At 41.8% G+C, this 27,913-nt stretch overlaps 1 protein-coding gene across 1 annotated transcript; it reads left to right on the forward strand.

Moving 5' to 3' along the window:
- The first annotated feature begins 288 nt into the window (after positions 1-288).
- LOC130169885 (transmembrane protein 132D) lies at positions 289-27,903 on the forward strand. Its single transcript, XM_056376930.1, has 9 exons — positions 289-834; positions 6,372-7,248; positions 14,570-14,707; positions 19,225-19,417; positions 21,369-21,512; positions 24,401-24,606; positions 24,885-25,149; positions 25,377-25,568; positions 25,657-27,903. Exons 1-9 carry the CDS (start codon positions 663-665, stop codon positions 26,974-26,976), a joined length of 3,507 nt encoding a protein of 1,168 aa, XP_056232905.1. The 5' UTR covers positions 289-662; the 3' UTR covers positions 26,977-27,903.
- Positions 27,904-27,913: the final 10 nt, after the last annotated feature.

Consider the following 27,913-nt stretch of genomic DNA (forward strand, 5'->3'; position numbering starts at 1 on the left):
ATGGGTAAAGTAACCTTCACTACATCCGTGCTTCCAATTCCCTCTGCGGATCTGACCACCCATCGTCCACATTGACTAAAAAAGCTACAAACAGGCTTCATTGTTTGTTGACCCGGAGTCAGCACACAATAAAGTCCCCCCATTAACAAATGAAGTAATCAAAAATCAGCAGGTACTAAATACGTCGCGTTTGATAATTTCTTTGACATTACATCCGAACCAACGCAGGGTTAATCCTACCAGCTGCGTACTGGACGTGGCTTCCTGAGCGGATGAACAGTGACAGATGATGAGTTTAGTGCCCTGAGGATCGCTCACAAGACAGTCAGTGATCTTCTAACAGCCGTTTAACACCGCAGAGTCCCTGCCGCGGCGGCAGACTGGGGGACCGACTCAATCTGGAGTTATTGAGATTTGCTTGGAGGGGTTGTATTGATCGAAACTGAACATCCTCCATCACGCACTTTCAGATCAGGGCTCCCGCATCTTCTGACCGGAGACAAAGTCACCAGGATCGTTACGCACAACTTTTACGCACAACCGGGGACACTGCCGATGATCCGCTCTCGGTGCGCGGTGCATGCCACTTTCAACACGGACTACAGTACGACTTTGTACACCCACAGGTGTGATTATGTTAAGCGTGCGAACTGCAGAGATGGATGAAACGATCCGCTCCATACTCTGGTGAAACAAGACCAAAACCTCACGGACACTGGGAACTTGCCTGGACACAGCGAGCAACAGCGCCGGGTGCCAAAATGAGCCTTTACTGCCAGAGCTGGAGGATCTTACAGATAGTCTTTGCAACAATTACAGCAGTTCTCTCACAAGGTAAGTGACCTGGGAGTAATTGGTTGCGTGTTTTGAGGTTTTCTAAACCAAAATCTAAAATACCCGGGGGACGAGTATAAGAGCAGCAAAGTGCAGTGGATTAACCTGAAGCCTGTTGGGATTGTCACTGTTTGAGCATGCATACTGTGTCTGCATTGTGTTTAATGATAGCAGCTGAAAACAAATGAGCTATTATGAATGGACTGTCTATCTATTTGCACATGTTGGTGAGGGCAGGTGGGCCTTTTCTTAGCAGTGCCATGTCAGCACTAAAACAGCTTTCTCTGTAATTCTAAATAATATATAAATGTCCTCATTTGTGCCACAAACTTACATCTTACTTCACAGTGATACAGTGTCTCAGTGAGGCTAACATGAGCATGTGTGTGTCTTGCTTGCTGCAAAGGGGGTGTCACAGCGGTGAGTGGGATATCAAACATTTAGGATCAAATCGGTGAGGAGTAAAAGACTTGATGGGTTTATACTACAACTTGAGCCTTGCCTTAATGCCTAGTACTTTGCCTCTCTATGGGAATATATTACTCTCCCTTATGGATGTCTGCCATAAAAAAACCAGGGAACCCCATTTTCAGACACAGCAAGACAAACAAGAAGCAGACAATCTAAATTCACAACTTTGATAATGGAAAAGAAGAAGAGGAAGAAGAAGAAAGCACATCACAAAGGCATTTACTGTAAAGCCTATAACTACCTCATAGCTGGCTATTTCCAGGGAATGCAAGCAGGCTGATTTATGTGGATAAAAAGATGAGAAAAATGGAGAAATTGTGATAAAACAGATTTTTAAAGCAGCTTTAAGAGTCTCAGCATAGCAATCCCTACCAATCACTGCACAAGCTTAAGCCTCCTTCAATCTCTCTCTCTCTTTCTCTCTCTCTCTCTGTCTCTCTCTCTCTCTCTCTCCCTCTCTCTCCTTATCTTCTCCACCCTCTCACTACCCAGCCCCACAGAGCATTACAGGCTATATGATCAGCACCACATCATCTCTGTATGTTTGTATAAAACACTTCCTCAAACATGTAAGACGAGCATGTAAAGCTGTCAAGTGCATTATGACCAGGAGATTTTACTGATAAGAAGTGACAGTGGTTCTAACTTTCATCCTGGAAACAGCATGTAGCCAGGCCTGTTTTTGCAGCTCTGCACATGATCCACTGTCATGGCATGTTCAACAACAAATCAGCAAGGGCATCTTGATCACGGAACATAAATACACCACCAGAGAAAAGTTTTGAACGCTCTATATCTGATCATTTTCAGTTAAATTAAATGTATTGCACTCATTGTAACAACCATAAACCATAAGTCCAGAATTGGTTGAAATGAACTCAGATCTTTGTGACTCCCATTTAATTGGAAGCACAATACTCCAATTAGGCGCCTGCAACAGACACCACATTGGAGCGCTGCTTACACCTCTAACAAACATGTTGTCCAGAGCTTTCTACCAATTTCTAGATGCCCCTTTGGTAATTAACCACAATGCTGAAAGATACTTTAAAAAAACAAAATCCTGAGCATACTAGCAGCTTCTCTTTCCTCTGCTGTAAGCCGCTGTTTCCCTCCCAAGATGACTGCTAAGTGTCTGAGTGTCCCACCGACGACATCAATCGCTCTACAAATCTCTGTGTCTAAGGACCTATTCGCTGGCAAGCTGTCAGATCCTGATGAGCGTCTGTGGTGCTATAATAAAGGTAGATGCATGGAAAAGGTCAGCCAGTCAAAAGGTAGAAACACACAGTGCTAATATCAGATTAAGTTCTTATGTTTGCTACAGGTGCATGATATGTGTTATTAGCATCTTGCCTACTGCCAACACTTTCTTATCTGAAAGTATTTACTACCAGCGTATCGCTACAGTATATGTGGGAGACATATTTGATCAAAAACCTTTAAAAAACAACGTGAAAGAGAAACTTTGAGACACAAAGACGTCTTTTAATCCGCCAATTACTGATTAAAATGCAGACATCCATTGTTGTCGTCTGTGATGCTATTGGGAGTCGACTCACTTCTGCAAGCTGTTTTGCACATATGGTAAAAGTCATTACTGCGAATTAGAATTCACGATGGCTGCTCAAGCTTTGTGCATTTTAATAGAATAATACAAAGATGGATTACAATTGGAGAAAATAATGCTGAAAGACAAGCCCACTGAAAAGACGTTTGCTGTCATGCCAATGAAAAGAATTTAATATGGAGCCTCAAGACAAACTGCAGGACAAAGTGTTGCTCATTAGACACAGCAGTGTTTTTATTAAAACTGGTGATGGGGAACATTATTTTGAAATGAATCTGTGAGACTTAAGCCCTAAGTAAAGTTTTTAGTTACTTACACAGGACAAATCTCAGTATTTTTCTATCATAAGTAATATGAATAGTTTCCATTTTCTTCTTAGTAAAACGCTCATTGCATTGTACTTGTTTCACACAAATGGCTTAACTAAAAATAAAACACAACGAAGGGAGATTGTTCACATGAAAAACTCTGTTTCAAAAAGTCACAATCCCTGCCTGAAGTTAATTTTCTGCCATCAGTCAAAGGTTGGATCATTTTAGACCATGTGTAAAAAAAAACAACACAACTCTGAAATCTAATTTCATACAAGAAGCATTTTCAAATGGAAACGGGGAGAGGTGGACAAAGATTTGATTAACAACATATGATTTCAACCCTCGCTTAAAAGGAATTAGTTTTTTTTGTTTTTTTCTTCCTAGAGAGCACTTAACCCACATACTGTAGAGAGAGGATGAAATAAAGCAACACTGCAAGACAGTGAACATGTTCAGTCTGTGGGAGAGCAGTCTTGGAGAGGTGGCTTTTAACGTCTGCACGGCAACACTGATGCTTTCTGACTCAGCCAAGGAGGAGGAGAAGCTCAGGCTCTTCAAAATGAGCGATTTGAGAGGCTGGAACAGCTGGTGCAGCGGATTTTCTCTCATGTTTATCAGTTGAGGGCAGGACTCTCATCATGATGAGAGGACCATACAAGTGAAGTTTTGCTTACATTGGCTACTTGTTAAAATATCTAAATATTGGCAAAGGAGATGGATGCTTCTCTTAAACCGCAATGAATCCTAAAAGAACGGTTCCTGCAAAGTCCGTCTGGCACTGTATTCACAAATACCGTAGATTGTGTGCTACGTTCGCTACGTTTAATTGGCCCCCTTTGGGTTTTACAGAATGAAAAGCACATGAAACAACAAGAGGATCGCAGATGACCCATCAAAACCCCAACTGTAGAGGGATGGGCTTGCATGTGAAGTACTTTGTTTCTACATTGGCACTGCACTCTCCCTGCTGGAGACAGTGAGCCAGTTTATATTCACTCCAGCCGGAGCCGCTGCCAGCTCTGGTATTAAACAGCACATCTGTCACTGTGGCCCCCGGTATGCTAAGCCAGGACAGCCCCGTTCCCGGACCCAGTCTCTGCCTGATGCAGTGTGTCGCCCACTCAGCGAACATCACTGACATTCTTGTCTCCTTGTGTGTGTGTGTGTGTGTGTGTGTGTGTGTGTGTGTGGGGTTGTTATATAGGGCTGCTAGGTCGACATGATTGTGACACTTACAGTATATTCATGGCTGTGCGACCTGTCAGACCTTCATGACAGGCTCTTAGCATGGGCTGAGTGAGGAAGGAAAGCAGAAGAGACCCTGATCGACAGACCCGTCAAACGCCAGCAGCCATGAGGGACATGACGAGTGATTCTGACAGAGAGAAGCTTCAAGCTTTCCTCATTGAATAAATAACAACAGCTCTATGTGGCACCTCACACAGGTCTATAGAGTTAGATCTGATCTCTTCTGTTGATTTTGGTATACTAGTGGGATGATGATTTGTTTAGCTCTTAGATACTACTAAATCTGTTTTTCACTATGCAGTACCTTGCTTAGTGGAGCTTCATCCATTTTGTTATAATCTCCAGAGTAAACACGAGTGTTTTTTGTCCTTAATTCACCAAGTAGGGCAATTAGCCACCACATAAACAGTGCACAATAAAGGTCAGCTGCTATAATCTTCATAATTCTATCAAAATGGATGTTTAATGAGGACACACGATGGCCGGGTGACCTCTGCCTCTACTCTTTTCCATTGGGGCAAACACTTACCATCAAGCTTTTAAACCAGATCAGGGAATATTTATTTGCTGTTGGTTTGTTTTCACTCACTCATGTAAAAAGGTCATTCAATGCACAGTATTTAACAGCTAGCATGTAATCCTGGAAAACATTGTGCAAGTAACACAAAGCGAACGATGGACAAATACACTCACTCAATAATATACAGTTTTTTCCCCCAAATGTATTCCTGTTTTCATTTCTGTCAGCTTGATTATTTTTAGCTTTTACTTCACATGATGAGGCATTATTCTCATTTTTTTTTCACGGCGGATCTGCTGGGTATTCACAGCCTGCTGACAATCTGAAAAGCCATTTTAATCCCACTTTCTGATGGCTGATTTCAAACTTGTGCCAGATGTATCAGATGCCACCTTTCCTACCCAAATAGAGAAAACAGATCATCCATGGGAGAGGTGAAACTGGGCCAGTGGAGGGGAAACAGGGAATTACATTTTGAATCACTTGAAACTCACAGTACATTTCAGAAATAGTAAACGGGTTTCAAAAAGTAAATTCTATAGGAAATACAGTAGTAATTTTTAGTAATGTTATCTTTCTTTGACACAATTACTTATCTGTATATTATTTAGGGACTGTACAAAAATAATTAGAGGCAGAGAGAGGGTCAGAAAGTGTGCACGTTATTGTAATCTTTCTTTTGACTGAAGGTAAGGTTGTCTGACATGGCGAACATGCTCCTTTGCAAATTAAGTTAATAGTTAATAGTTTGGTAAATAGGTCAGCTTTAACCTGCATATTCATAAAGGTGCATTTTAACATAAGCAGAGGAAAACAGTTGAGCCTCTTCATCACAGTTTTATTAATGTGGCGCACAATAGAAATTCCATTGAGCTTTATTAAGAATTAAACTGGGCTACACGATCAAATAAGTTTTACTACTTGAACACTTTTATATTATTTTGACATGTTGTGAGGAGGGTATTCAAAAAGTGAAACATAAAGTCTGGCATTTAGTACAGGCCCTTAACAAAGCCACAGAGTTCAGCTGCTGCTCCATGCCTCAGAAACTAAAACACTCTTAAGCTTCTCGCGTTGTAATTTACATTATTTCACCTGTGTGCTCTGTTTCAGGAATTTTAAGGTTAAGCTCAGAGGCCTCTCAGTGTAATACTTTCATGCCCCACTCAGTTGATCATTTGGCCTCAGCTGACATTTGGACTCAAGTGTTAGTTCTTGGAACACTGCTGGGGTTTTTCACTGTATGTTATTGTCAGGTGTACAGGAAAACAGACGTCTCCATATTTGTTGTTGTTTCAAGTAGAGTTCTAGCTGCTTAGAAATGTGGTACTATGATACTAGGATACTGTATATTGTATATTGTATATTGTATATTTCAACAAGTCTGGTGACATTTTTTATGTTTACCTTACAGATTTGAGCAGTAAAGAGCTGAGTGACAGCAGGAGCCCAGTGCCTTTCCCTGTCTTCTTGCCAGTCAACTACGATGTGCGAGATGCTGACTACCTCTTCCTAAAGGAGGCTGGCCAGGACTTTATGAGGAACTCCAGCATGCAGAGTCACACGCAGCCCTTTGTTATCTTAAGAGCAAGCCGCCAGCCAGCTGTCAACGCCAGCTACGGCACCATGTCCACAGAGCAGCTTGTGCCTCTAGATCTGGTCCAGTCTGTGCAGCTCTTCAACGCGCCGGAGGTCTTCAATTTTAACTGGAAAATCCAGGCCTTCGTGCTGACAACTCGGGTTTTCTCCTCCAAGCCCAAAGTGCGGGTGCTCTTCTATGTTGCAGGGAGGGATTGGGGCAGGGGGGAAGGAGCTGTGGATGAGCTACCATGTGTGACAGTGTATGCTTTCTGGCAGACCCAGGAGGTGAGGGGTTCCTGTGCCATGGGAGGCGAGAGGGGAACCTGCATAGCTGAGCTGGTTCCTGCGCCTGGCTGGTTTGCCCCAGGGTCAGAGGGCACCAGCAGGGAGAGGCAGGACCCGTCCGCTGGGAACCCTGTGGAGCTGTACTACCAGGCTCAGCCTAAAGTCAATGGGAAGTGTAACTCTGTGGATGGAAGTCGTTGGAGTGGCTCACAGCAGCAGGCTGAGTATGTTCCCCTCACTCCCATGCAGAGGATTGGCAGTGTGCGTCTTCTGCAGGTGCCTAAAGGAATGGCGACGCTTTCTCGACTCAAGCTTGGCAATGCCATTGTCATACGGACATCCTCCAAACCGCTGAAGAAGACTGACATCGCCACGTTCTACGTGCTCATGGCCAGTTCTGCTCAGCTGACCAACTTCACTCTCAGGTAAGACTGTGTTTTCTGTGTGCGGCTGTGAGTGGCTGTATTGCAAACATATGAACTGCTGCCATCACTTCAGTGGACTCTGTAATGTCAATGAAGCACAACCTAATTGGTCAATAAGAATTCAACACTGGGAATTCTTTACTAACAGCATTAGTTCTCATCTCTAATTCTTGCACAAATCCTGTGCCATCAAAAAAAAATAAGGGAATATTGGAGGAAATGAGATTTTCGATGGATTATGGCATTTCTCTGAAAATATCATGGAGGTTAACTATCTTTCCGAGAAGTGGGGTAGATTATTTGAGTTAAATCAGAAAAATACATGTTTGAGTGAGCACAGCCTGATGACATTAAGGGCTGTTTCACGAGCGGTAGTCATCAAGGTTGACATGGATCAAATAAAATCACGTGTAGCTTGTGACTCATTGTTGCTCTGTTGTAAAGGGTATGCTCAGGATCTGTGTTCATACATGCAATGCCCTACTGCTGAATGCGCGAAGTATCCCGGGGATTACCAGCGTGGCTCAATTCAATTTAAAGCTCTGTTCTCATTTTGTAATGCAGGATATTCCTGTTTGACTGATGAGAGCATTTTTATTGCCATGTCACAGCAATAATTGTTTCTCTGGAGGTCTCTGTGACATCTTTGGTAATAGAGACTAATTATATACTGATACCTTTAAATAAATGCACTTATACTTTGCCCATGAATTAATGCCTCAAACACCTGTCTTATCATTCTCTGAGGAGGAGAGGAGAAATACAAATGCACAAAAGAAAGAAAAACAAGTCTGTTCTCATGGTTTTCTCTCAAGACGTCAGTTTGTTGCTCTGCTTTTCCAAGGTGAAGTGATGCAACATGGGAGATTGGCACCTCAAAACTTCACTTGAATTAAATGCCTCCAACTTGCTCTCATCGTTTCATTGATGGTTTTCATGGTCATCCGCAACCTTTTTTTTTTTTTTTTTATATCATCATGCAGACGGAGATCAAAGAGAGACGTAGCTGGATCTGTCTGTGTTAGCTGTCAGAGCAGAAGAGTAAAGATTTACGCAATCTTGATTAGACACAGATTTTTTAAATAATTATTTTTATTATTATTCCAGATACTATCTGCTTTACTCCAAGCCAGTGAATAATGGACTGCCAGCAGGAGGCCAATGCATCTTTCTGACAGTTATTAATTCAGTTTGTTTGTAGATTTGTAGATCATGAGTAAAGCACAAGTCGGCCGGTCAGTTTTTCATGCGGTTTAGTTGCTGTTTGCAGCGTTTATGGTCGACGTCCAGAGAGGTGTCCTGACTTAAGAACAACGAGAAGAAGAAGAAGAAAGTCCTCGAGGGCAGCTAATACAAAAGTGTGTTGGATTGAGAAACACTGTGGAACACGATCGATACTTCCTGAAAGATAAATAATTTCTGACTTACTTCCTCCTTGACTTGCTTCAGTGGAGGTGAGGAGGTGAGGAGACAGTCATGGATTATTAATTCTTTTTTCACCTGGTCCTGCATTCATTCACTTAGACAGTCACTTACTCAGATCAATTGTGAATGCTGGAATAGCTAAATATTGATCGAGTGGACAGCTGTGCATAGATGCACTTTTCCTTCTTGTCAGGCTTCAGAGTTGTGTCTGAAGTAGTTTGTCAAAATGTCCCTTTAGGTGTTAAGTTCTTTTCTGGTGTTGTAAAAAGAAACAAACAAACACGGAGCTGGAGGTGTTTCATCCAGCATTTTATCAGAGGATCATTAAATTGCATTATAGATCAAAACCTGTGCATTCATGTGTTGTAAAGGGTTAGATCAGGTATTTGAATTAATTTGCTGGTTTCATTTTGTTTCTGTCCCTTTATTCTACCTGAAGCAATGAAGCCAAAAAAGAAATCCTGATCCCCCCTCTTCATTCTGTCACTTTTAATCAATGCTGCTTTAATTCATCTACTCAGTCACACATGTTTCTGAAGAGAGAGCAGATAATGTCACCTGTCCTATCTTTCTCTTTCTCTTTCTCTTTCCTTTCCTTTCCTTTCCTTTCCTTTCCTTTCCTTCCTTTCCTTTCCTATAATTTCCTTTCCTTTCCTTTCCTTTCCTTTCCTTTCCTTTCCTTTCCTTTCCTTTCCTTTCCTTTCCTTCCTTTCCTTTCCTTTCCTTTCCTTCCTTTCCTTTCCTTTTCCCTTTCCTTTCCTTTCCTTTCCTTTCCTTTCCTTTCCTTTCCTTTCCTTTCCTTTCCTTTCCTTTCCTTTCCTTCCTTTCCTATCCTTTCCTTTCCTTTCCTTTCCTTTCCTTTCCTTTCCTTTCCTTTCCTCACCGTCACTGTCTCTTGGTTGGAAAATTGACAATCTTGTAAGGAGGCTTTTTACTAATTAACGTCATGCGATGGTGACTAAACTCTGAATTTTTTTTTTTGCATCCCATAAACATGACATAATACACTCACTGTTCTCTCACTCACACACTCAGTAACACACAGCACTACCCTCCCTCAGCTTATTAGCACATTAACAAGCCCTGTGCATCCAGTCCTCAACAGCTGTCTGTGTGCTCTATCACTGTCTGAATGTCCCATTACGCTTTGCTTAATGCTCTCTCATCAGCATGATAAACCTGGAGTCGAGGGACATTCAAATTTGAGGTCGACTGAAAAAAAAAAACAATCCACACCTGTCCGTTCCAGCAAAATGAAGCTGTCATTCTCAGTGACAGCTTCATAAAGGTCATAGATAGTATTGTATTACCATCATCACTCTACCCACATGAAGGGCAATTATATTATTCCTTTAGAGTACACCCAGCAAATATGATCAGACATTTTTTTTCTCTTTGTTTTCAGCTTAACAACAAGTTGAACATCAGCTATGAAGCACAATAGTTTGTCTTGTTCTATTGGTTTTATTTAGAAGGCAGCACTGTGGCGATAAATAAACTTGAGGCTCTGAATCAACAGAGTCAGAGCTCTTCAAACAGGGAGCCTAATCATTCATCTGTGTGACAAATAGGACTTTTACATGCATCTTTAGTGCTGCGGTGGCTGCCATTTGGCGAGAGGGTTGCATGAGCGTCTCCCCAACTCCCTGAACTGCTCCATAAGTACGATGAGCACGTTGCTGATGGCGGGCCATCAGACTGGCGAAATGGTGGACATTTGACTGCATAATTAACGATTGCATCTGTTCCCGATCGCGCTGGGGTTCACCGGTGGCACCGTCATGGCCCCTCAGCGCTGCATTCACAAAGCCAAAGATGGGAACACAAATCAGATCAGGGAAGTAAATTACAAACCCTAGGTAGCATCTTGATAGCAGCCGTAGTGCTGAAGTGAACCAGGGCCTCGCTGTCACACAGGATACAATCTTTCTTGTAGGTCTTTGATCAGTCTGTGTTTTATTGTTTTATGTATTCACGTTTTTGAATCGTCTCATCGCTTTACTTTCCTTTTGTTGGCCAGGACTCTGTGATCTTTCAAATAGGTTTAAAGAAAACAGCATTCCACAAATAAATAAGAGAAGGGAATTGACTAATGAATGCCGAGAGCCAAAGTCTGCTTTGAATGGATTTAACAGTGTATGTGTATCTATTTGTGTGCCCACTTGTCTGTGTGCATTCTTACATGCATGCATGTGTGTGTGAGTGAATGAAGAGTATGTAAAAGGTGGAACAATACTGCCACTCATGCCTTGCCTGGTCAGAAGTGAGATGGATGGCAGGTGCAGCACCTGAGAGCTGCTTTTCTCACACACTGTCAGTTCCAGTCTCCATAGCCATCCATCTTCTCTGCCCTGGTGCCTCCCCCTGCCCGCCGCCTCCTCAGGGCCTGCTAACCAAAGCCATGGACACTAGTTCCTGTTCCCAACCACTCAGAAGAGAAACGCCTCTTCTTGTCACGGGGGATATTTTTTTTTTTTTTTTTTACACAAGCCGGGCAGAGAGAGAGAGAAAAAAGGGCTTTAGATAAGTCCTCTTGTTACTGTCACTTTTTATTAGTTAAACCCTTCTCCACTCAGCTCAATACACAGAGGCGTTTCATCACAGCAGGGCATGTTATTCAGAAGCCATTACTAGATTAACAGTCCTCCTAGGTTTTCTCATTAATACATCGAGCATGCCATCCCGCTTACCTCATTGATTATGCCGGATTAAAGTTTCCCCCACTTAAAGCAAATGATCACACTGCACTTACAATTCTCTACAGTCAGCATCACTGCTGCAATTAAACACAAATAGGAAATGTAATGTTGGTTGTACTGAAGTCATTGGTTTAGGCAGCACAGCATTGAAATAAGAAGACATTGCGCGTGAACAGTGTTTTGTACTTCATTTTTATTATGCACTTAAAGGAATAGTTTGACATTTTGGGAAATACCCTTATTTATTTTCTTGGCGAGAGTTTGATGAGAAGATTGACACCGCGCTCATGTCCGTACGCTGAATATGAAGCTACGACAAGCGGCTGGTTAGCAGAGCTTAGCATGAAGACTGGAAACGGGAAGAAACGGGAAGAAACGGGAAGAAACGGGAAGAAACGGGAAGAAACGGGAAGAAACGGGAAGCCTGGCTCTGGCCAAATGTAACAAAATCCACCCACCAACACCTCTAATGATCACTCATGAATAGTTTATACCACACTTGGAGACTACATGACATATATGCAAATATAATATAAGTACACATAGTGACTTTCCATATATGTATGTACAAATTATATGAAACCTATTAGAAAGTGGATTTCATTTATTGACATAAATGTCTACTCCATACAAATATGTACGTATGTGTGCTTAAATCAGAGACAGATAGACATATTTTATGAACATATGTTTAAAATTAATAATGAAAAGATATGTAAATATATATATATATATATAGACATATTCAATTTTTATATATAATGTATATGTTTTAATGAACTTTCATATATAAATTAATATAATTATCATTAACATATGCTCAAAACATATAATAATATAAAAAATCATCATGTGGATATTTTTAATATATGTACAATTTTTTCTATGGGTTGTTGTTATAAATCTTCATGTATCCGGAGGATCTACTTATAGGTAACATGTATGGCAACATCACACTCTATATATAGGGGCATATATCTCATATATTACATTGTATTACATTCATTTTTTTACATTTCATAATTAAAACAGGCGTGATTTGTAGTGGTAGAAATAATTATAATGTGCCATGTGGCACTGCATTGCCATTAATAAGGGAATCAGAGTGCAACTACTTCCCTTCTTGTTCTCACCTCACCTTTAATCCTAATTAGAAAGCTGTGGTCTGTTTACATCAAAAGCGCATGCATTCCTCTTTGCTCATTTAGTACAGACTGAGTGTTCGTCTCCCTGTGCTGTTGGCTCTTCTGCCTTGTGGGAACCCTGTGGCTGATAAGACTGGGCTGGCTACCCCGTGCTGTTCCCTTACATCATTCACTCTAATGCACGGAGAAGCTACTTTAATTTACAATACAAACACAGAGACCATGCAACACCTACACTATTTGGCTCCTTTTCTCTGCTTTATTTGATGAGAACCGCTCAGAGCCAGAGCTGAATTAATAAGTCAGAGTCCAGTGTGTTTCCTGATACACGAGAGTGAGAGGTTAGAGGCTTCAACACAACTACCTGTATGGTAAATAATATGGCTATTGAAGTGTCCACTGACTCAGCTGTGTGCAGTTTTTATTTCCCAGGCAGCCGCAGCACCAGATGTTTTCACCTCTTAGCACTTGCTCCCTGGCTGAACCTGTGTTAATCAGATAAAGCAGCTTCTGTGGTGTGCAGCTGGAAAGGTAACCGGCAGTCTCCCAGGCCAAGGTGGCACAAGATTTAAACCACTATTGAAAAAGACACCACTCAGTCATTTCTGTTTAATTGTGACCTTTAACCCACAGGTTCCTTTGTCTGTTTGAACTTTTCGCAGTGTGACAAGATGAGCCAAATCCATTAATTCTGTGAACCAGACAGTGAAAAAAGATGTCTATCTTTCACTCCTGTGGCTAAGGCAGCGGGTCGTGTCACACAGAGCGGCGTTTTGCTGCAAAAACCTCTGTGCCAAGATCTGTCGCCACTTGAGACCTCCCTCACAGATTGCATGTTGGATGTACAGATGTTGTCAGAGACAAGGGTTCACAAATGTCCACAAATCACCACCAAACCATTAAGATGGTTTTCTAAATCTTTCATCTGAGACAAGTGCATGTCGGTTGATTGCTTTGTTTCATTGTGCTGAACAGGGAACAGTGTCTCTTCTCCTTTTGCCTGATTCTTTAAATCCAAGCCCCAACCCAGAGCAGAAGTGTTCAGCATCAGATTGCTGTTGCTGCTATTATAGATTACACCTCCTCAGAGACTAATAATGCACTTTGATTTTATCTCAAAGATTCAGAGATAAAACACACAGCTTTGCATGCAGATGAAAAACAGAGATTTACACGACAATGTTGATCTGAACTATTTGAGACAAGATGTCTGTGCTGTTTCTGGGTATTCAGAGAGTCTCATTAGAGCTTTGAGGATATAAAAGAAGTCGTTGACCATATGGATTACGAGTATTGTTGCAGAAGAAGAGTGGATTTTCTGGGGGGGGGGGGGGGGGGGGGGGTTTCTCCATGCGTGCCTCTTGCCTTACTTGATCGCAATTCTTGTACGAGAATATCTCATTAACATTTGACCTACTGCAAGCTGCTTATGCTGGCAAAGCCCATTGGGAATGTCTACACGTTCAGATGCAGAATGCTTACCATTTACAAATTAGATGCCAAGGAAACTAATGATCTATTACAGTTTAAATAATGAGCGCACATAAGGAGGAACAGAGAGAACAATGTTTTTTTTGGCTTTCAAAAGGGTTGAGGGTGGTTAGAGAGGTGGAGTATGGGTAGAAGCAAATCAGTGATTGTTGGCATTTTCTGTTTTTATTTGATTGATGGTTTGTCTGAGTTTTATATTTATTTTTTATCATGCATCATACATGAGAATCAGACAGAGAAAGTCTTTTTTTTCTTTTTGGAAATGCTGGATTTGTGATAATAACCTGAATATATGAAGTCTGAATGAATAAATCAAGCATGTTCTGTCTGAGGAACCTGGATTTCTTAACAATGCTGACAACCTATAAATGAATATGTCACAAGTAAATCGGAAAAAAGCATGAAAAAAATAAGGATCAGAAAAGTTTAGATATTTGTTCACATTATATACTCCATCTTTGGATAAATAGTGATTCAATGCCTTAAATTCCATTGGTTGTTAATATAAGACATTGTGCATTCACCACATTCTCGACCTTTTCCTTTTTGACTTTTTCACAGAGCGACAGTTAAGAAGGGTGTGACCTTTCGAACAGCGACACCCAGTAACTCTCTACTGTGGGACATCACTCTGGATATGGGTGCAGATGGAGCCATCGCTGTTATTTGTCAGAGGAAGGCTCCCATACCTGGAAAAAGGCAAGCGTGTCTAATATGTGTTCTACTTTTGTGTGTCTGTTTTTCTTCTCGCTGAGCCATTGATCACATATTTATAGGTTTAAATTGCTGTTGTTTGAACGGACAAATAATACTCCGAGGGTCCAAAGGGAGTTTTTCATCTGCTGTTGTTGTCTCTAGCTGTTAAAAGTGCTACTATTGTAATGTAGCCGACATCCTGCACAGCATATCAATATTTGTTTCTGCACCTGTGGAGTAAAAGACAAAGCATCTGGTCTGTGCAAGTTTGACAACGGCTTACTGCAGAAGCATACTGTGCTGTGTCCTGGGAGGACAAGTCTTATACCATCCGAGCACAGGTTGGCTACAGCTGCTCCTGGAAAGCCGCCCCTTGCAACGGCTATTGCTTTTTTCCCTTTTAATGATCAGTTCTCCTCTGTGCTGTAATCATTCCTAAGCATTTACCAGCTGTGCATGTCCATAGTGCATGTGATGCATTAAAACATATTTTAACCTGTGATTTAAAAGCTGCAGGCCAGGAGGGTAGTTACAGCAAAACTTTAGTGGAGCCATTTTCAAACGACGCATAGACTCTTTATAAAACATTTGCAGGTTTTACAAACTCAGCTCTATTTGGGTTTCTAAGAAGCACTTAACTTCCACCATAACCTTATTAAACGGCACTACACCCTTTCCCCAACAAGAAGTTTATCTCAGATGTCCTTTCAAGTACTGAGATCTTTCAGTTCATTTAACAGTTAGGTCATCTACGCTTGGCCCCTGCTTCCTCAGATTAAAGTAAAATTTTATAAAGGGCAAAATTGGCAAAACAGGGTAAAAACTGAGTGACTTGTGTCCTTTTTAATTCTCCTCGGTCTTGCATGGTTGCTTCTTACCTTGCTGCCACAAAAGCAGGTTTAAGTTAGACCTCTGTCTCAGTTTGTTTGTATTTGCCTGTTAGCCTGGCTAGATGAAAAATGTAACAAGTCTAACGTACAGTCATGTGGCATTGTGAGTCACTACTTAGGCATGCAGAACTTTGAGCTAAATGGTGGAGATGCTGATGTTTAGCAGGCTTAACATTTACCATGTTGACCATTTTGGCTTTGCTTGTTAGCATGCTAATAATGGATGGTTGCAAGCAAGGGTCAAGCCTCTTCTAACAAAATAAGGATAATAGGAAACAGCATGCTAACTTTTGATAATTAACACTTAACACAAGATAACTGAGGCTGGTCAAGTCATCAAGTATTTGGTTAGAAACAAAAGTATGAGATGTGATTGTCTGTACCGAATTTCATGCAATCCATCCATTAGCTGTGGAGACATTTTACTATCAACCACAAAGCCTATAAATGACACTAAAAGAATCAGAATCACCAAAGTCCTATGACACCAAAGTCCATATTTCAGTTTGGGTGTGAGTTGTGAACCGACAGACGGACAGTGCCATAACAACAGGTTGCTAGATGAGCTACAGTAATTGGTGTAGCTGAGCAAAACAATGTCATCCAAACATCTTAAATGCAACATCAGCAGAATACATTGATGATATTAATGTGAACTTAATTTGAATGCTTTTTTTAATGATTTTTTCTTTTTCTTTTTCTTTTCTTTTTTGCCGTTTAAGCTTCAGTGGTCTCAAAAACGGATCCATTGAGGTTTAACTCAAACAGTAAGATTATTTCTGCCTCTAGAGCAGCTCCAAGAAATGCTTGTAAAACTAAAGCTCTAATCTGTGTGTGAATGGTTGGCATAGCTGGAGAAGAGCAAGAATATGGAGCCAACTATCCCAGGGTGAAAAAAAAAACTAATAAAAGTAGACAAACAATAACATTTGCTGGACTTTGCTTTAATATAATATGTACTCAATTCAGTTCAGGGATAAATTTAAACTTCCTGAAGCTGGGTTTGTTTAACACAGACTCAAGAGGGCACACAACAATAGTTGAAGAAACAGAAACAGAACGCTGACCTTATCTGTGCTCGTCATTATTGGTTTGACCTCATTAAGTTGTTTTCCCCATTTGCTGTGGATTATGACATTGTTTATCACAACGTCTTTATGGGTTAACATATTTTTTCGCTCAGTCATTTTGGCTAATCCTCTCTAAAATGTCATGAAACTAATAGAACCCCTGCAGAGAGAGTCTACTGTCACACCACTGTGAGGATTTCTCTGACTTTTTTGTCTTCCTGGCTTTTAGTAAGCACTAAAAGTATTTGCTGTATCTGTACATTAAAGCTCTTTTTTATCCTCTGTTGCAGCAGCTTGGTTTGGATCTTAAGATTAAAGCACTGCTAGTCATAGTCACACTGCTGGCCATAAACAAGTTGTTAAAGCATCACTCCCCTGAACGCTTCACAAGAATGACCAAGGGCGTAAATAGCACGGCAGCATCCCCTATCTTATGGATATCTGTGTTAATGCATACTTAAGGGGGATATAGGCATGCTTATGTGAGTCTAGCGTATCTTGTTTTGGTATTTGAACAGAATGCCTTTATTATCTTTTAATCTCAGGTCTCTGAGCAATATGCTAAGATTATTCAATTACACTAAATCTCTGTCTTGCCTTTAATAAGGGCAGATATGAGAGTGGGATATATGGAGGGACTTTTGTATGCTTTGTTGTAGAGGATTAACTAAATATGATTTGCAATTTCTCCAGTTGTTGTTGCTTTAATGCACAAAGGCGGCTGCTATGTAACCCTTTAGAGGTCATTTTAATGCAGTAAACTGGACTCACTGTGTGTCTGCACAGCTCTGACACAGATATTTATAACATGTACACAGAGATGCAGAGGGTGTGATAATGTCAATGCTGGCATGTGGATGTTTACTGTGTTTCTCTCCAATATATCTTTTGTATAGTTCAATACATTGCCAAGAAATAAAACCAAAGATACTAACTTGGGCCATTGGAGAGAATTGAAACCATGGCTAGGACACTCTGTTCTAGCTGGCATCACTGAGAGGCCATTATAAATTACAAAGGCTTATACTTTTTTTGTGCATGCAGGATGCTGCTGTCCTCAAACCACCTTTTATTCTGTTTACACTTAGCAGTACCAGCATCTCCAGCATATGGCCAACACGGAAAAATTCAGCTCTGTTCTTTTTTAGGTTAGTGGAAATGCCCAGAGATACAAAGCCCTCGACAAAATAGCAAAAAAAAAAAAACAGGGGATTGGGTCTTTTCGCAACTACTGGGCTCACCTCCCTCTCCTAAAAATCTCCACACTGTCTACCCAAGGGGCCAATTTCATAACATCGCGCTATGAATTTTGAGCTGGATCGCTCCAAGAATCCAGTGTCAGTCTTTATCAGGTTACTTCCTATTTTTCATTCAACAGCCCCAACAGTTTCCTTAATAAAGTCTGATGGTATACATTAAAATAATGACTGACTCCACATGGATGAGGATTATCAAATGTTGGCAATGGTCATAGAGGGTGATAATGTCTCCACCCAGTCATCTTTTGTTTCCCATATAATTAGATACATTTTGTGTGCAGCAAAGACATGATAAGCCCAAGCTATAGTACTTGGGTTTTCATGCTAATGGCTGCATGAAGCTGGTGGGTGCACCACTTTGGTCCAGACTGAAGTATCTCTCTCCAACTGTTGGATGGATTATCATATAAATTGATACACACACATTCATGCACCCCCCACTTGATAATCATCTGACTCTTCTAGTGCCATCACCAGGTCAAAATTTCCATTTTGTCCCAGACTTAGGTTTATGTCCAGTAGCCTACGTCCTATAATGACATTCCCATCAGCCTCAGCTGTACATGTGTTTTACATTGATTAGCAGACGTTCATGCTAATACGCATATATGATGTTTAGACTTGCTAAACATCAGCATGTTAGCATGGCATGGTAGCATACTGATGTTAGTATTTAGCTCAAAGCATCACTATGCCAATGTACAGCCTTAAAGAGCTGCTAGCATGGCTGCAGAGTATTAAGTCTTATGGTATTTATCAAATGAAATGTCTGACATCCTGATGCAAAGCGTGTCTTCCTCTGAATCTTAAAAAAAATAAATAAATACAATTAAAAAAAAAAAAAACAGCTCTCCAGGATCCATGGACATTAATATGCCCTGTACTGCACTGAGCCACAGACTGAAGATAAAATCACTGCACCTCTAGTCAGACATAATTATCTCTACAGGAACTTAATGTGAGGGAAGAGAATTCAAGACTCTAATGGTGAAGTAAGCATATTAAGTATCAATGGCTGTGATGGAAAGATTTTGTCTTGGTGCTGCTAATGCACAAAGTAAAGTTGGTGAAAGACTTAGACAACACCCCAAATAGTCAAAACACTAAGATGTGTAGTACTGCCTGCACAAAATTATAGATGATGACATAATTTGTGCTATAATAAAGCTGCAGTAATTTCACTGTCTGTCTTGTCTTATTGTTTTGCTTTCTTTATCTTAATTTGTACACATTTGTATTTGTATGTATGTACAGTATGTATGCATCTGTCTAATTGGCCCGACTCTCTGTTCCTCAATCAGGCTTGAAAGCAGTCTGCTGGAAGTGCTTCAGATGGATTTTGAGGTTGAGGAGCTCAGCAGTCCCCTCGATAGTCAGGTGATCATATGGAAGCTGGAGCTGCCGACAGCGTCCAGAAATGTAGCCAAGACCGAAGGAGCCATGAGGATCTATACCACACAGAGAGACTTTGTTGGCCTGGCTCCTCTTGTAATGGTGAGTTAGCTGACGGCTTCCATGTCACACCTAATCATTATTAAAACCAGCACTGATGTTACTGACAGCAGCGTTTTGAATAATGCCGACACTTGGACCGAATCTTTTGAGAGTCGGTGCATGAAAACATCATAAAGTGCACTTTGCTGTGATCCATTCCTGTCTGGTTTGCATACGCAGAAGGCTGGATATGCTTTGGATTGTTTAGTAAATGGGTTCTATTTTGAGCAGATTGTGACCTTGTGTTGTTGACTGTCAGCGAGCTGATGTCTCTCCTCTGTGTTGTTCTGCTCTGTTCTGGTGTGCAATGTGTGGTCATCCTCTCCTCCTAACAGCTGCTTCATGTGTTTCTATTTTGGTGCCGCAGGCCTCTTTATCATGCTACCTCTATAATTAATCAATGATATAATCGCCACAACTAAATATGGAACATTACACAAGCGTTTATAACACTATGATTCATCTGTCACCTGGGGTCAATGACTTCTTAGTACACGACTGTTGGTGGGAATGACACATGACAATGACAGCCCATCTCATAATACACTCTTTCATTTCTTAGCATTTGCTCAACCACACATTATTGATGAATTATGTATCATACAAGTATAAATTAGGAATTATTGTACTTAATGTTATATTTTTGGGTAGTAGGTTACTCCCATTTCACAGTGCTGTCTGCTGCATTTCCATCATAATGGTGCTGGAGCGCTTGAAGTTATGAGGATATGCTACAGTATCCTGATTTGTGAATTTGACATGGTTCATCTCTCTTGTGGATTACAAGCTGACCTCAGGCTGAGGGCCAAACATGAGGAGATTTGATGGTTGGCTCGAGAGGACATTAGCGCTGACTGATCACTCTAAGCGTTGCTCCATCAACTCCTGCAAGGGCTGCTGCTCAATACTTCTATATCACGATGAAAGCTTCACTGACACAACCTTCAGATCAGTGTTTTTTAAGTATATTGCAATGACAGTTGAAAAAAAAAATGATGTTCACTTATTTCAGCTTCATTTAAACCAGTTTTACAGTCGAGGGACACGTATCCATCTGCTTCATTTTCATACTTGTAGAGTGCCCAAGTGTCTCTTTAAATTTGATTTAACTGATCATTCGGAGAACTTGACCGGGCTCCGCTCCACTGCTCACATACTAATCTACACACACGTACACACACCATATTCAATTATTTCAACTTCATTTACAACAGTGTGTTTTTACAGCAGAGGACACATATCCATCTGCTTCATTTAGATGCTTTGATTAACCATGCATGCATACAAATGCTTGTCTGTGCAAACACACACACACACACACACACACACACACAGTGAGACACAGATACGTGGTCCATTGTAAATGTATTGCATTTATGTATTTATCCAAATATATAAGTTGCCGCTCATTCACTCACTCATGTCTTACTTCAGTTTTGAGCTGCCAAGTAAACAACTACCTCTATCTGGCCTACTTGCTTTACCTGCCACAGTTGCCATACTTATTAAAACACTGAGCATTAGCTAAGAGGCTGTACTTTATATGTGTAGAAATTAACCTTAGTCCATTTCCATGTCTCTGGTTATTTTCGCCATCTTTGAGCTGATATGACTTCCCTCTGAGGGACATGCCTGTGCAGATAAGTCCAAGATTATCCCTCCCCTTCCATGTGGTGACCTGGTCATCACACAGCCTTAACCCTTCCCCACCACCAACCCACCCCACCCCCAACTGCCGCTGGCTTCCCCCCTTTGGGAGGCAGCATTGCTGAGTCACTGAGTCACACTTCATTGCTCCTGCCTCTCCTACCTTCCTCCTCTACTTGCACTTCTTGTTACTTCTACACCAAAAACCTTTAGCTGTCCAGGAGCTCCACAACATAAAATGTAAAATTAAACAACATGAATTGTTTTAAGAGATTTTTTATTTTTATGTGACGACTGTCTGCAGGACACAGAGATCCTGAACACAGCCGTACTGACTGGAAAGAAGGTGGTGATGCCTCTGAGGATAGTAGCTGTGGAGGAAGATGGAGTAGTCACCGATGTATCTGACTACACAGACTGTAGCTCCACTGATGAAGATGTTCTCAAGGTAAGATGTCCTCCTCCTCCTCCTCCTCCTCGGTTTCACACATTCCTTTTGTTTTACTGTAGCGTAAACAACTTCCTAACTGAATTTCATAAAAAGAAGTGAAATTGCTCTAAAATATTTTCTGCACCTTTTTATTCAACTTTAAATCACTTTGCCTGTAGAAGTGTAATGTGAAAAAAAAAAAAAAAAATACCACAATCACCACAGATAAATGTTTACCTGTGAACAAAAAGGGGTTGAGTAGCAAATAAACAGAAAAAGGTGACATGTGTGTCTTGACTGCTGGTCCTGATGCTAAGGAGAGTGAGGGCAATTTGGAGTGGATGTTAAAAAAAAAGTGCTCCATAGGGGCAAGGTGGGTGTCACGTGTGATGCTTAGGACCGACGCGTACAAATAAGTTGTACCAAAGTCACCTCTGCTCCCTGTCTCTTTTCCACACAGTAAAACAAACTATTAGTTGGGCTCTGACAACATCGCCCATCAATCTCCCAGACAATGAACAGCCACTGTGCTAAATCGCTCACCACAAATGGCCTCACAGTCTGCTACTGTGCTCCCATCCTGTGACTTGCCCCTTTTATCCTGTGAACCTGAGCACGGCTGACTGCCAAAAGCCGGCTTTGTTTACTGATGAAATTGAAAGTCAGGCCCCTGGCCCCTGAGGTCAGAGGCTGTGAATGTATTTACTCAAGGGTAAAGTAGCATTGTAAACAAAGAATAAAGACATGCAGTGGACTCCAGTGCTCTAATATGTTTTGTTTTGTTGTTTTTTTGCTGGTAAAATACAACCCCAAAGTAGGTTTAGCAAACAACAGATGTCCTGGCTAATAAATGTATTATTTTGTTCGGTATTTTGTTCATTTTGTGTTGCTCCCTCAGGAGAGCCACAGGACAGTATATACAGTAAGTGCAGATGGGTGTCAGTTATATGAAAAGCAGGATTACATGCGGGTGTCAAGAGGCTGGATGTGGACTAAATCATTCTTTTCAACCATATAATGTAGCTGTCTTTGCTGTCGTTCTAAGCTTACTGTAGCTCCCAGTGTATTTGCTGACCAGATAGCAGCTTCAGTCACAAATATTCCCTTTAATCTTCTTAGTCTAACAGCTTGACTCAGAGATCTTTTCTCTTCTGGTGTGCCTGAAGAGTATCAAATCTGCTAGTGATAGATGGGGAAGGATTTATCCAGAATGAACAGCTCATGTGACAAAACAAAAGCAAAACAAAGTCTAATCTGCCATGATGGAAAGTTTTTTTTTTTATCCACATGTGCATGAATGACGCAGAGACTTAAAATGTGCACAGGCACTTTCTGTGTCAGTTCAGGACTGAAGGATCGACACGTGAACATTTTAAGGCAAAGCAATTTGACTGACTGAATTATATTGAGCCTGAACTCAGTGTAACACTTGAACTTAATTACTCCTTTGCAATAGATATGTTAATTTTGCACACTCATTAAAAATTATTTAACTTGTTTATTTGCACAATGAAACCACAGCCACAGTTGTGTCAGTGAAGCATGCATTTAAGCATTTTTTTATTTATTTCTGCCTGTCTTTAATACTGTAACCTGTGATGAAAGTCAAATCCCATTTTAAATAAATATCTTTTTTTGACACTAAAACACTGAGGGATATTCTTGGCTGCAGAATGAGATTGTGAGTAGGATGAGTAGGTGGATGGCACATTAAAAATGGCATTCCCTTTCAACTGCTGCTTCACAATATTATTTGAACATGGCTCATGTTAAGTTCAGTGGAGCTCTTGGAAGATGCTTCTCTAAAAAAGAAGAAATGAGCAAAGTGTCTTAGATCATGGTTGACTGGTTGGCTGCCTCCACACTTAATTAAAACATGAGGACTCCAGACGACTTCACAGGAACTAAATCAGCCCTTCTCTGTCTTTTGTTCTATGCTTGCATTAGAAATGTTTCCATAACAACAACTCTTCCAAGGGCTTCGGTGCCACATATTGTAAATCTGCCGTCTGCACATAAATCAAGCATAGGATTATTCACAGAAGAAGAGGTCAGGGCATCTCAGTTAGCAGCAAGGATGACACATAGAGATGGCTTAAGCTCTGGTCATGGGTGCAGGATGACTGATGCTCAGATGCAATGATGACACAAGACCCTCTCAAAAATAGCATGTCCCTGGGACAGCGCATCCTCTGGCTAACTGCTGGGTTCACGCAAATGAGAGAGGGGTATCTATTTGCTATTTGTATTCCTCCTTAGGCTATCTGTCAGTCACCCCCCCCCCCCCCCCCCCCCCCTTCGTCTCCCTTGTGCACTTCCACAGGCTGGTGACTGAATTTCAATGCTGTCTTAATTATCCAATTTGTTTAAAGCAGTGACTGTTGAGAGGACCCATGAAAACCTCCTGGCTTGTGTCTCTAAACATCCATGAGATCTTTCAGTAGTCGCCTAAACTTGCCAAGGTCACCTTTGAAATTACGGTGTAATGAATTCACTTGGCTGTGAAGGACTGATGTTCAGCGCCGCACCACATGATATTTTGATTAACATAAAATTGCAATGCTGCCTCTTCCTAAAGCTTTGGACCGGTGATCATCGCAGTAGTTTATTACAGCCAGCTGACATTACTATGGTAACACATGCAGTGCAAAACTGCCGCGAGGCCATTTGTTGTTGTAAGAATGGCCTATTTGTTAAAATAGTGACTTTTATGAGAATATCTGATTCTTCTTTGTCATTGGTTAGATGACTAACATCTCCTTCATTGACAACAATCTCATCCTGAGGTTGATATAGATTGTTTACACGAGCGCGTACTCACACAAACTTTCATAGTATCTGGGAAATTAAAATATATTTATGATAGATATTAGATATTTATGTTCCCTTTATCTCTTCCTATCCAGGTGTCAGACAGGTGCGACTATGTTTTTGTGAACGGCAAAGAGACAAAGGGCAAAGTGAAGATGTTGGTGAACTTCACCTACAGCTACCTGAGTGCTCAGCTGGAACTGAATGTGTGGATGCCCCAACTCCCCCTCCTCATTGAGGTATCGGACACAGAGCTGAGCCAGATCAAAAGCTGGAGGGTCCCAATACTAACCTCAAAAAGGTGGGAAAACCAATCAAACAAACAAACCATTTGTTCAACATAAAATCTTTCCTCATTTGGTTTCTACATTTGATTTTTCTAGAAGTGTCTTTCATCCCATACAAATCATATCACTCTGAGGGTTTAAGGTTTTGATTCCATTACATAATGTACTGTAATATCTCAGTGTGATCCAATCAAGCAAAGAGACAGGACTGAGTGATTGGAGTATAGCAGGTCAAAGCATTTGCTGTGTGACAGGTGTGACCTGCACGTGTGTTTTTGTGCTCATGTCCCAGACCCGGCTGGAACAGTGAAGAGGACGACAGGAAGGGGAAGGGCTGCATGCTGCAGTTTCAGCATGCCCTGGTGCGGGTGCTAACTCACTTCGTGGCAGAACAGGCGGACCCTCGCGATCCTAAGGCCTATTTCCTGGGCTCTGATTGGCAGGTGGATGTCACAAGGTTGGTTCGATACTTCATGAAGGTGGAGGACCCTCGAGTGGCAAGGCTGCAGGCAGGAAGAGTGCTGTCTGGACGGGACCTTGGGACCACCACCATCCAGGTGATTAGCTGATCTACTGTTTGGATTAACCATGGGCCCAGAAGAGTGTGACTAAAGACCCTGGACTGGATGGGGCAGTTTCATCTTTGAGTAGACAAAAGTTGGATTTAGGTTTTACAAGTACACAAGTTTTACTTTGAACCTGATGAACTGAAGCTGTCCTGACAAGGAGATACAGTCTGAGGCACCCTAATTAATTCATTGTATCTAATATTGTTCTGTCACAGGTGTTTTCTCCACTGTCTGATGCAATCTTGGCTAAGACAACCATCAAAGTTGTGGATGACAAAGTGACCATCACAGAGTTAGGCGTCCAGCTGGTTGCAGGCCTCTCCATGACTTTACAGCTGAGTCCAGGGAGCAACAGAGCCATCTTGGCTACCACAACCACACAAGAGGTTCTACAGAGCCCCAAACAGGTAACAGTCTTCAGAGATTTAATTCTCAAAAAGATAAACTTAAGATTCAAAGCACACTTACAATTTCTGCTGTTTTCTGCTCTTTCAGGAAGCTTTGGTCAGTGCCTGGGTGCAGTTCAGTGATGGCAGCCAGACGCCCCTTGATATCTATGATCCCGCTTACTATAGAGTGACGGTGACATCTCTAGATCAGGGGGTGGTGTCGGTGCAGGGCACGCCTCCAGCTGTGGTGGCAGAGGGAGAGGGCGAGGGAGTTCTGGTCAGAGTCGAGATGTCTATATGTGAGGCCTGCCAGAAGTCCAAACGCAAAAGCACTGTAGCTGTGGGCAACGGCAGCCTCAAGATCAAGTTTCAGGGGAGTAGCCGACGGCCAGACGGCAATACCAGCAGCCTCAACAGTAGCACTGTTAGCAGCAAAGACAACGGCAGTGACTATGGGAACGACGGGGAAAAGGTGGCCAGTGAGAGGAAGCAGAGGAAGCAATCTCCACCACGCGACTCAACCTCAGAGAGAGAGGAGAGCGCCATGCAGAAGATCACAACCACCATCAAATCTACAGAGCGAACCTTCATAACCAGCGGCAGCCTTGGAGGAGTGGGCAAGACCAGCAATTCAGGAAACCCCAGCAGTCCTACCACTGTCGTAAACGTCAGCATGATGAGCAGCCCAAGTGGCAGCAGCAGGGCATACGGCTCAGACAACATGATAGTGGAGGATATGAGCAGTGTTAGCTTCACTAGCACTGTGAAAGCCCCTGGGAACCTGGTAAACTACAACAACTTCCCCACCAAGGTGGAGGAACCTGGGCAGGACACAGCAGAGATAGAAATTGGTGGAGAAGAGATGATGGCCAACAGGCCTCTCACAGACTTGGAGATCGGCATGTACGCTCTCTTGGGAGTCTTTTGCCTCGCCATCCTGGTGTTTCTCGTAAACTGTATCTCATATGTTGTGAAGTTCAGGCACAAGAAGCCTCCATCTCACGGCCAGGAGCCCACAGGGCACAGGCATGACTGGGTATGGCTTGGCACAGATGCTGAGCTGGTGATGAGCGTGCCGGGCAGCCCTGTCCAGCAAGACTCCCAGACTACAACCACCGTGATAGACATTGGGCCCGATAAGAGCGCCTCTCTGTCCAGGAGGCCCAGTTGTTTGGCGTCTGTGACAGACTCTCCCCTCAGCTGCGTGGGCTCCCTCAGGAGCAAACCTATGCACACTGAGTCCCTCCACTCGCCCACCAGCAAGAGAAAGAGAGTGCAGTTCACCACCTTCTCCACACTGGAACGCCAGCATTCACCACATCTCCCGCCCAGGGAGAACGGCCATGGCATCCACTGGGTTGGGAAGGAGGACAGTTGTGAGGAGGAACCCCAAGTGCCCATCACAGAACCTGGGGACCACTTATAATACAGAACCTGATCAGACCTCACATGTACAGTAAATGTGGCTTTGATCACCTCAATGCCTTTGTTAACTCCAACAACTGTCGAGAACATGTGATTTTGGACTCGCCCTCCTCTACATTTCATTACCTATCAAGGCCTTTTACATGTACATGTACTGTATATTATTGTTAATACTGGAGAATGGATGTGCGTGGTAATGTTTCAGATGGCTGATGAGATGATGGACTCTTATTTACACAATGTTTAAAGCCACCAAATGTTAATGCTGCATGTGGATATCTACTTCTCTAAATTTTTGCACTCACATATACAGTACAGACACACACCGAAATGGTTCCCCAAATTACAAAAACAATATATTGATTACCAGTTATAATATAGAGCTGACAGATATGGATTTCACCAAAAAAATGTGGCTTTGATTAAATATAATATTAGCTGAAATTGGTGTTTTCTATTATGGAATATCAACAACCTTTTTCTTTGTAAATTTAAGTTTTTTTTCATTAAAACACTATGACCTTGAATGTTGCTTTCCACTTGTTTTTTTTTGTTGTTTTTTTTATGTTAGGCACCTTCCAGTTTTTTTGAGAGGCTTATGAACAGTCAGCTACTCATTTTCGTCCATATTTTGTGTAATGCATAATTTTACAGTTGCATACAATTGCAAAAGCGTGGCATAGTGCAAAACTTCTCCGAGAACATTTATGTTTTTCGAACCAGCTGATGCCCAACTGTGTTGCCAAAACCAACCTCTGAGACGGCAAATTACAAGAACCTTTTGTGCCCCTTTGCCCTTTCAAACAAATTGAGTTTTTGCTGGGCTCTTGAATGTGTGCAACTCAACCGTTGCACTTTATTATAAAAAAAAAAAACCTGCTGCATGCATGCAGACTGGAAGGAACAGCAGTATTGGAACGGTTTTTTAACAAGAGCAG

This window comes from Seriola aureovittata, chromosome 5 (genome assembly GCF_021018895.1).
Source record: "Seriola aureovittata isolate HTS-2021-v1 ecotype China chromosome 5, ASM2101889v1, whole genome shotgun sequence".
In the NCBI taxonomy this organism is placed as follows: domain Eukaryota; kingdom Metazoa; phylum Chordata; class Actinopteri; order Carangiformes; family Carangidae; genus Seriola; species Seriola aureovittata.

Bases quoted from the DNA above. Each gene is read 5' to 3' on its own strand.
- LOC130169885 (XM_056376930.1), top strand. From the start codon at position 663: ATGAAACGATCCGCTCCATACTCTGGTGAAACAAGACCAAAACCTCAC. The intron at 24,607-24,884 runs GTGGGAAAACCA...CTCATGTCCCAG, and splicing joins CCAATACTAACCTCAAAAAG to ACCCGGCTGGAACAGTGAAG. The intron at 25,569-25,656 runs GTAACAGTCTTC...CTGCTCTTTCAG, and splicing joins TTCTACAGAGCCCCAAACAG to GAAGCTTTGGTCAGTGCCTG.